The sequence below is a fragment of the Xenopus laevis genome, chromosome 6S (genome assembly GCF_017654675.1).
Source record: "Xenopus laevis strain J_2021 chromosome 6S, Xenopus_laevis_v10.1, whole genome shotgun sequence".
NCBI classification, from domain to species: domain Eukaryota; kingdom Metazoa; phylum Chordata; class Amphibia; order Anura; family Pipidae; genus Xenopus; species Xenopus laevis.
Window position 1 is genome coordinate 90,448,148 of NC_054382.1, and position 10,731 is coordinate 90,458,878.

Below are 10,731 nucleotides of genomic sequence, written 5' to 3' on the forward strand. Positions count from 1 at the left end.
GAGAGGTGCTTTTCCCAAAGCGGGTCTCCAAATGTTGTTATGTAAAGGGGATGTGTAGAGTTGCTCACAAAGGGGTATAATGGGGCATCCCTCACAATCCTTCTGGGCAATGGCTTGGCATTCAATGTTAGTATTAAGAGATCTGTTTGGGGTAGGGTCTGAATGGAGTTGTGCGTTATGAAATGTGGGGCATAAAATCTTGTATACATGAAAGAAAATATGATTAAGAAATTGAAGCAGACATCTGCAGCCAATGTGGCCATTCTTGTCCTTTTGTATGGACATTATTCAGCTACTGATCAGACTGAACAGAGGACTGCAGTGGGTCATGGACGTGTTCTGAGAGTGATCTGAGAACGGATCCCACTGTATTACAGTTATTCAAAGCATAGATAATACATATTTATTTCCTGCCCTCCCAAAATATCATGCTATCTTTCTATAAAACATGGATCATTTCACAAATTGTAGACTATGAAAATCTATTTATAAATCCATTTTTATTTCCCGATATGCCTGACCCATTAAAAATTGCTTTAAATAGTTCATTTTTTTTACTGCTGAATGAAAGATTTGTAACCAAGTCATGCTACCCCGTGATTATATGTCACATTTCTAATGGTTTATGAAAGCATCAATTCAATGTCAGCGAAAGCAAAATACAGAATTTTTAAACATATAAGTTCAAAGGCAGATAACTGGATTAATGGCTCTTTACTTAAGAATAAAAATGGATAGGGACGTGAAGGTTGGCGTTCCAAATGAGTGGGTAAGCACTGAAGCCAAACCATAGGAAAATCTAGAAGAAAGATTTTGCACATTACAAGCAGTAGAAATAAAATGCACAAGGCACCATTTAATATTTTACTTGGTAGGCTGCATCCATAAAGTGATTGGTAAACAAAAAGGTGGTCTGCAAAATGTTTTATTAACTATATGATTATTTATTTATCAAATTTAGATTATTTTTCAGAATAAGGAGGCATGCTCTAGTCCATTAGTTCTAAACCATGACTGCAGGACATGCCTACTCAGCATGCGTCTCTCAGCCAACTCTGATACCTGGGACATTGTGTAATTATACTGGAAGCGACTAGAGAGTCAAACATTTCATAAAACGTGCATAGAAATCACCATTTATCTAAGTACTATACATAACATAGAATATCTGGCATAAAGTATGTGGTCAACCCTTCTTTTGAATTGGCTATTTAAGCCACACTGATCATTGCTGACAAAGGTGCCTTTACATCGCAGATTTCCGATTTTGACAGTTGTGTGCTTCCTACTTAGTGGCAACAGTTGGGGGAAGGCTCTATCCAGTTTTGGCACATCATTTCCCTTATTGAGACATCTGTGCAATGTGGGTTTGCTGAGATGTGGTGAAAGAATTTGATTTGCACTGGGTCCTGACCTCAACCCAACTCAAGCCAAACCTAATTGCCCAGTTATTACATATTGATGGAGGTGAATCCCACCAATAATGTTCCAGCATCAAATGGAAAGCCTTCCATTTTTCTAAAGCATAGGTTAAAGGTTGTTTTAACAGCAAAGAGAGGACCTACTTCATTTTTTTGATGTTCTTGGTTTTTTAATGTACATTCAAGCCTAAACCAAGATAATAAAACACCAGCAATACATATTTTTGCTAATCGGTTTATGATTAAAAATAGCGTTAATTGTTCCGATTAAATCCTTATGTTGATCTTGGTATGGCTGATGAATCCTTTTTGTAATAACAGAGGTAGCATCAACTAATAAAAAAAAATGTAAAGTAAATTATTGAGTTTGTGCAGCTTTAATTGATGTCCCTCTTGCTCTAAAGGTACAGAATAAAAAGTCAAAATCATGTAATTAGCGTGTTTTTTTTCTTTAAACAGAAATGGAGGTGGCCGCAGTGGTACATTCTGTGCAATCAGTATTGTATGTGAAATGCTTCACCACCAGAGGGCAGTTGATGTGTTCCATGCTGTGAAGACTCTAAGGAACAATAAACCTAACATGGTGGATCTTTTGGTATGACTTTTTAATTCTATAACTATTAATGCTTTGTTATCACAGCTTCCAGTCTAGAATAGAAATAGAAGTGCTTTACAAAGCAATCAAAAATATTCAGGCTAAAAGCAATATACAAGTCCCTGCTTTAATTCAATAGAACTTACTGGCAGCAGCATTTTTAGATGTAGTTCTTAATCATTATACAATTATTTCAGTCCTGCTAAATTATTATTCCTGATGCCATAATGTTATTTCATATAAAAAGTCACTGTTTCGGCAAAGTGGTTGAAGGCGATACGAATGTTGTCGGGTAAAAGAGAAAATCAACACTCTGTGTTCTGTAATTGCAATCAGAAAGGTTAGCAGTAGCCAGACGACATTTATTTTTATTTAAATCAGTTCTCTGTATCACGCAGAGCGATTTCTTTTTATCACCGTCTTACAAAATGCTCCATTACCAGTGGTAAGAGATTATTTGTCACTCTTTAATGGGATCATATTACTGAAATTAAAATTGCTTGTGGATAAAGAAGTCCTCAGAGAGTATTAACTAAAGGAATCAATTTTCTTTTGTAGCTCTTATTTTCTGACCATGAACGTGGACCCCACTAATCTAAAAAAAAAAAAAAAGTAAAGTGAAGAGTTTTTGAAATTATAAAATTGCTTTAATACAGTTTGTTCTATTCCCAGGTTACTCTCCAAGGCAGGATCAACAAGTGCTTTAGTAAACCCAAATCAGAGAGAGGGCATTATGCCCAGCCAACGTGTCTTGGATATACATATGGGGAATTACTGTTATGATATATGCAGGCATGGGAAAAATTAATCGGAAGCCCATTATAATAAATACTCCAAAATACAGGCATGAGTTGTTTTTCATAGTGCCCTATGGAAAATATTAATTTCCATTTGTTCTGTGTTCAAGGCATAACAGTTATGTTTTCAGTAGCTTATGGAGGGAGCATGGTTTTCCCCAAAAATGAAAGATCTTGAAAATGCCAGGTCCAAATGGCAGTTCCCATAACTGTATCTGCGACACTGGTGAGGTTATTAAACTCTGAATAGCAAAGGTGGGTCTGAACATAAAAAGACAGAGACTTTGGCCTAAATTCCTTTCAAGACAGCAAGGCAAGACAGAAATAGAAACAAAATAATTAGGAAGTATGCGGGTGGATGTTGACAGAAATAAAGGAAATTCACCATTCATTCACCAAGGGAGTAAACCTGACCCGCACATACACTGGCTAACCCACATAGTGTACTAAAACCCCCACTTGAAATTTTTGCTGTCATGGGGGTGGTTCTATGTTTTGTCAAAGTTGAACAAGAGCATACCTTACTATTTAATAGCCTTGAGTAAGCACTGGAAGTCAGCTTGCTCTAATAAAGAATAATGACTCAGGTGTCAGGACTGTATTTTTGGGCTGCTCCAGGCAAGCCCTGGTAAAAGGAATTGTTCAGTATAAAAATAAAAACTGGGTAAATAGATAGGCTGTACAAAATAAAAAATCTTTTCAATATAGTTAGTTAGCCAAAAATGTAATGTATAAAGGCTGGAGTGAGTGATGTCTAACAGAACAGCCAGAACACGACTTCCTGCTTTTCAGCTCTCTTGGTTTGCACTAATTGGTTACCAGGCAGTAACCAATCCAAGACTTGAGGGGGGCCAAATGGGTCATAACAGTTTGCTTTGAATCTGAGCAGTTATGTCCCATGTGGCCCCCCTTAAAGTTGTTGAGTAACTCAGAGTTAGAGAGCTGACGTAGGAAGTTGGGTTCTGTTATGTTATACATCCAGTCCAGCTTTTATACATCACATTTTTGACTGACTATATTAGAAACATTTTTTATTTTACATAGGTTATCTATTTACCCAGTTTTTATTTTTACACTGGACTGTTCCTTTAATACTCTGTTATGGGAGGGGGGGTGCCTACATGTCTTCTCTCCCACCCCTTATAATTACACTACCACTGAATGCAGTCAGCACTGTATTAGTGGCAGTAGCCTCAGGTCTATGTGCTCTGAAACAGAGAGCAGAGACCTGTAGCCATTCTTTAAAGAAACAGGGCGACATTCCTTTATAAATTGTATATTACCTCTACAAAAATTTAGGATAATAGTGTGTCACTTATAATGAAGACACACACTAAGAACAACTCGAGAACACACAGTGAAATAAATCTGATTTAATAATTGGTATTTTTATAGATCCTTATATAATGTGGGTTTGTGCAAAAGTTGCCCTGTGCTTCCATTGAGGAAATGTAAAATAAATGTTGTTAACTTACAGTACATATTTTACTAAAGCGGTAGATACTTTAATAAGTCACACCATTCACTAATAAGGAGAAATGAACGTCTTGCCTGTGTTTCATCACTAGACTGTAAGCTCTGGCTCTGCATATGTAATATGCTACGGCACTCCATGCTATAGTCATTATAATCCCATTACTCTATATCATTAGAGTTATCATTTGTTCAAGTACATTTAGCTATAGCTATAGCAGGCCTGTTGTTTGCTTCAGTGTTAAATTGACCTTCTATGACAGAGCTTAATCCAGTCCCTTAATGCAGGGAATTGAATAGCATTGTTTGGAACAAAAAGCCAAGATCATTAGTTAGTCTAAATGAGGATGCAATCAATTCAATATAATAATCCAGCAGCCGTACAGGCGCCAGCCCGAAAGAACATTTTTTTTTTTCTTATGTAAATACACTATTTTCATAATCTACTTCTGTAAAGAATAGATATTTTTTTTCGTTGTGCCAATTTTTAAGGGCTTTCTTTTTTTCGCTCAAACTTTAAAACCGCTAGTTCATTCGGAAAAGAAAGAAAGAGGCAGCAACAGTACTGTCAAGTACCAGCGTGTTTTAATTTCTTGGCAGTTCTCCAGTAATGTAATAATTCTGATTCTGAAACTGATCCGCCAGACAATGGCTGATTCACCGTAATACGATGCGTCCCTGAACCTGCCACCTGTTTGTCATCCTCCTGGAACATCTCTGGATAAACATTCTGGTGTACAGAGTTTTTGTCTTATTATCTTTATTAACTTGACATATTTTTACTTGTAATGAATATTCATTATCTTAATTGTATCAACCTAGAACATAGAGGATGCAGGATAATTTCGAATAAGGACACTGGGGTATCTAAATGTATTTGAACATTCCATTTAAGTGAGAGTGCTACACGGATCCAAACAAAGGCTTTATCGACCAATCTGTTGTTAAATTATGGATGCTGCTTTTAGAAACTGGGCCTCACTACAGAAGAAGTTTTATTCCTTATAGATCTTTCTGCTGTCCTTATAGAGCTTTCTGACCCAAAGGAGGTCAATCTCTATCCGGGTAGGAACACACAGGGGCAGATTTATCAAGGGTCGAATTTCGAAGTGAAAAAAAGGATTCGAAGGATTTTGAAAATCGTACGTTCGAAACTACTATTGTACGATTTTATAAAAAATCCTTCGACTTCTCAAAACTTAGCCAAATACTGGCTATAGGTTCTAGGAGGTCCCCATAGGCTAACATAGCAATTCGGCAGGTTTAAGGTGGTGAAGTGTCGAAGTTTTTTAAAGAGACAGTACTTTGATTTTCGAATGGTCGAATTTGTGAAGTATTTTCAATTTGAGTCGAAGTCGAATTTGGCCTACTCGATGGTCGAAGTACCCATAAATTACTTAGAAATTTGAAGTTTTTAAATTTGAAAATTCACTTTGACCTTTGATAAATCTGCCTCACAATCTCCAATCCATTATTTGCTGACTTGGCTCCCTAGCAAGGCCATTGCCTTATGGGAATTCTCTGTCTAGGAGAGGAATATCTCTGTTCCCCCAACATTTGATTTCACTTGACAAAAAGGGTGAAGATCTTTTTAAACAGAATTTCATGGTCATCTAAGCCTGAAGCTGAGATAGCTTAATCTCTGTGTGTAGACAGAAAGAGTTCCTCTGCATTCCCCTTTTCATATGCATTCCTTTTTAAAGGAGAACTAAACCTAAACTAAAGAAGTAGCCTAGAAATGTTTTATGTTATGTTTTGGGCTTCTGTACCAGCCCACAGCATTCACAGGCATTTAGCAGGGAAGATATGTGCCAGTGAAAATGCCCCAGTAGCTCCTCATCTTCTTTTCTGCTGATTCACTGAACATGCTCTGTGCTGCTGTCACTTACTGAGCTTAGCTCAAAATATAAAGTACATATAGAATATAAATGTCACAATATAAGGTTGATTAGTAATTAATACAGATAATTACATGGCAGCACAGAAACCAGTGCAACATCAGAGTTTAATAATCAGCCATATGTAGCATCAGCTTATATTACAGGCCAACCTAATTTTCTGCAACAACCCCTAAACTTAGCTTCTCAACAGCTGCTCAGAGCCTACTGAGCATGTGAGTGTCACAGACACTTTCGAAGATGGTGACCCCCTGTGATAAGTTTGAAGTCTTGGATCATTGCTGCTATTGACAAGCTGAAACTTTAGGCTGGTGCAATAAGATCAGTATTTTAAATATGGCAGTTTCAGCCACATTCATTTGTAGGGGTTAGTTCTCCTTTAAACAAGATGGATTGTTTGTCCATAAATATTCAAGCTGGTCAACTACATATGTCAGAATCATTCCTGGTGGGTTTGGACAGTCCTATATCCACCGTCATCTAATTCATTTAAAAATCTCATCTCTCACTCTGCATTTCTGTGGGTGCTAAACAGCATTGGACTGGGCACAAAAACCGGTGGGCCCACCGACCCAGACCTGCTCCCTCAGACATCCTTTCGAAATCATGGCTGCATCGGAGCTTACAAGATACGCATGATGGGGAGGTGTCAGGTATTGTTGGGTATTCTTTGGAGGAGCTGACGGTGACCTCACAAATGGGACGGGGGGGCCTGAGGTGGCAGCCAAACCAATGATGGGGCTTTCACCTGCAACTTGCATTTACAAGATTTAAACTCTCAAATGACTGTCTTTTTATTGGACACCATGGGGATCACCTGAGATGGGAATGGTAAAAGCTACAACATGGAGCTGGCCACTGATCCTGTATAATAGCACATTTAAAAGCTGTGCACATCCCTAAACATTTTAGAGGCAAATATACTGTATTTATAACTAGATCGATATCTACATGTATACATATCGTATATGTCTTCATCCAGCCTTTTCTAAAGGATAACTTACAGATAAGAACTTTCTTTTAGTGGAAATTTAGTTCAACATGAATATTTTCAGTTCTATATATTCCCAGCAAGATGGGAGCCATCAAATACCAATATTCAGTTTTCGGTATACACTGAAACTGATTTCTCCGGAACGAGATTGTAAACTTGGATATTCAATATTTAAAGGAAAACTTAAAAATGATATATGTTGTAAAGATCAGTTGAATTCTATACAATGATAAACTCTGTTATACCCGACAGGTCTTTACCTGCAAAACACACACAAATGAAAATCAAATAAAAGTCACACAACAAGGGAACGTGGCTCAGTCCTATTACTGTATCATTGTGTTCTGCTGAGTTATAATTGGATTTTACCACTTTGCAGATATGAAGAGCTGCGACTTCCCTGCCAGACAAATAAAAATGTCCTAAAAATGTGTTTATAATCATATGTTCTTGGTGGATCTGGATTGCAGCAAATTAATTGCTAGCATCTGTCTTATCTATATGTGGAAAACAAAATTCTTCTTAGTATATAGTATGTTCAATATTTTGCACCTGGTTAAAGTGTAAAAGTAATAACGTAATAAATACTGTTATAGGACCATCCAGAAAGTTCTGAATTACGAGAAGGCCAGCAAATATAGACTTCATTTTAAGAAAAATAGTTTTAATAATTCGAACTTTTAGAAATCATTTCCTTTTTTCTCTGTAATAATAAAACAGTACCTTGTACATAATGTATGCTCATTATTATTGATAACTAATTAATCCTTATTGTAGGCAAACATTCCTGTTGGGTTTTATTTAATGTGTAATTTTAGTAGGCATAAAATATGGAGATCCAAATTACAGAAATAATCATTTTTCAGGAGACCCCAGGTCCTGAGCATTCTGGATAACTGGTTCCCCATATAATATGTTTCACAGGTAGGGTTGCAATCTACCCGGTTTTGACCCATACAGTCCGGTTTTTTTTGAAGGGCTGTCAGGGTCAAAACTGCCTGCCCATTTATCCAAGTTAAGAAAATTGGTCCGGATTCCCTATGATTGACTCAGCAATTGGCCAATCACTGATCGGCATGTCACAGCCCTGAAGTCACAATTCGCCCCCGCAGCATCACAGACCCGCCCCCATTGCATCACATCTCCGCCCCCTGCTTGGATTCAACCGGGCCAAAAGGTGGCAGCCTTATTCACCCATGGACTGCCTGCACGATCAGGGACTTTTTGCCCAAAATCCCGACCATTCCGCGGGTACTCGACCCAATGCAGGACTCTACCTCTTGCACCCCTTTGTGCTCTTGCACTTGCACTATTGTGACCAATATTATCTGTGCTTTTCTAACTCTTAATATTTGTCTTTCATAAAGTGACATATTTTGCTGTACCATCCAAGAGTAAAATATTATGAATACAGGTATCCAGAATGCTCGGGGCCTGGGGTTTTCCCCATACCTTAAGTCAGGAGTTCACATACTTTACTAGTGATGTTGTCCCATTATGATCTACATCTATAAAAGCATTGTTAGCATGTTAGCAGGTAATTTATTCAAGCTGTTTGTTGACAGTGTCTTGAGAACTACTGCTCACAAGATGAAGGTCTGCTGGTAGATCCCGATCTACCTTTTGGACACCCCTACATTAAGTCTACTAGAAAATCATTTAGACATTAAATAAAGCCAATAGGTTAGCTTTGCCTCCAATACAGGGAAAAAGGAAATCATTTTAAAAAATTTGGATTATCTGGATAAAATAGAGTCTATGGGAGATGATTTTCCCATAATTCAGAGCTTTTGGAATAACAGATTTCCAGATAACGGATCCCATACCTGTATTACTTACTAATCCAGACCAGTATAAGGGCAGAAACACACACTCAGATTCGGGGAGATTAGTCGCCCAGTGACAAATCTCCTCTTCTTCAGGGCGACTTCGGGGCGACAAATTAGATTGTAAATTGCCAGTGTGATGGCACGCGGATCGATCTCCCCGAATCTGAGCGTGCGTCTCTGCCCTTAGAGGTGGAGAGCCCTATTATTTAAAGCAAAGTCATTTGCATTTTAGCAGTAGAACTTACTGATATGCGAGGACACGAATATGCAGAGTTCCTACTGCTGCTAAAAATGCGAAGCTAAACATCTAATCAGTGTATCGTTTCTTCTTTTATGTCTTGCAGGAACAATACAAGTTCTGCTATGAAGTAGCGCTGGAATATTTAAATTCTGGATGAATGCACTGATGATACCAATAAGCAAAAATAAAAAAACGACCCTTTCACCTCCATCTCTGCTAGGAACAATGCAAATTGTTCCTTGATTTTTGTGTATATAAAATGAGACTTCAATGTTCTGCTTATTTTGCTTTTGTATAATTGGCTCTTTTAGGAGCTGAAGAGAAGTGTTTTGGAAACTGCTTGCACTGCCTTTTTCCCACAGTCATGCTGCTTTTTCTTTTTTGACCCAGAAGCATCTTGAAGTTTATGGATTCCATATCCACAAATCGCAAGAAGCCAGAGAGGAGCAAGTATTGAGGTGGCAAAAGAAAGAGCACAATTACATTCTTCTGATAGAATTTGTACTCTTCAGTTGTTGGTTTCTTTCTGTTGTTGTCATAACTGCTGTAGTGTTACATTTTGTTCTGTGAAAAAATGCAGTCCAGCACTATGACAAAAGTTTGGTTATATTTGTACCCTGATGTGGTCGAAACGAATCATGATATATGTATTTTATCTGTTTCAAACTGCATTTTAAAAGGCCACCTTTTTTATTACAATGACTTTATTTGTATTATTTCAGAGAAACTAAGATAATTAATTTGCAAAAAAAAAAAAGTGCAGGATAAATAAAAAGTCTATCCAAAATTTGCTCATGTGTTTACGTTGTATATTATAGGAAACCGTTTATTTATTATTAAACTTTCAATATTTTTATGTGCGTGAAATTGACAATTATTTTTTGATGCTGCTGCTTCAGGAGGAGGAGACTGGAAATATTTGGGGAATATCACACAGTGCTGAGTTCATGATATACTAGGGTACTGTCATTGGCAGTAAAAGTATTTGGTTACCTTTTGTGGTTCCTAAGATAAATACCTATATACAGGTATGGGATCTGTTATCTGGAAATCCAGAGCTCAGAACTATGGAAACACGGTCAACCATAGACTCATTTTATCCTAATAACCCAGATTTTTTTAAATTATTTCCTTTTTCTCTGTAATAATAAAAAAGTAGCTTGTACTTGATCCCAACTAAGATATAATGAATCCTTATTGGAAGCAAAATTGGGTTTATTTATGTTTATATGATTTTCTAGTAGACTTAAAGGGCATGTAAAGTCTAAAATAGAATAAGGCTAGAAATGCTGTATTTTGTTTACTAAATATAAACATGAACTTACTGCACCACAAGCCTAATCAAACAAATAATTTATGCTTTCAAAGTTGGCTACAGGGGGTCACCATCTTGTAACTTTGTTAAACATCTTTGCAAGACTAAGACTGTGCACATGCTCAGTGTGGTCTGGGCTGCTTAGGGATCGTCATAAACAAAGCTGCT

The 10,731-nt window shown here is 37.2% G+C and overlaps 1 protein-coding gene across 19 annotated transcripts in view; it reads left to right on the forward strand.

Annotated features, from left to right (window-relative positions):
* LOC108695247 (receptor-type tyrosine-protein phosphatase mu) overlaps positions 1-10,102 on the forward strand; it is a 474,538-nt gene extending 464,436 nt beyond the window's left edge. For all 19 annotated transcript variants that reach the window (XM_041567789.1, XM_041567790.1, XM_041567791.1 and 16 more), the window contains 2 exons: positions 1,881-2,016; positions 9,352-10,102. In XM_041567789.1, the coding sequence (XP_041423723.1) occupies positions 1,881-2,016; positions 9,352-9,405 (190 nt within the window). In that variant the 3' untranslated portion in view covers positions 9,406-10,102. The remainder of the gene's footprint in view (positions 1-1,880; positions 2,017-9,351) is intronic.
* The last annotated feature ends 629 nt before the right edge of the window (positions 10,103-10,731 follow it).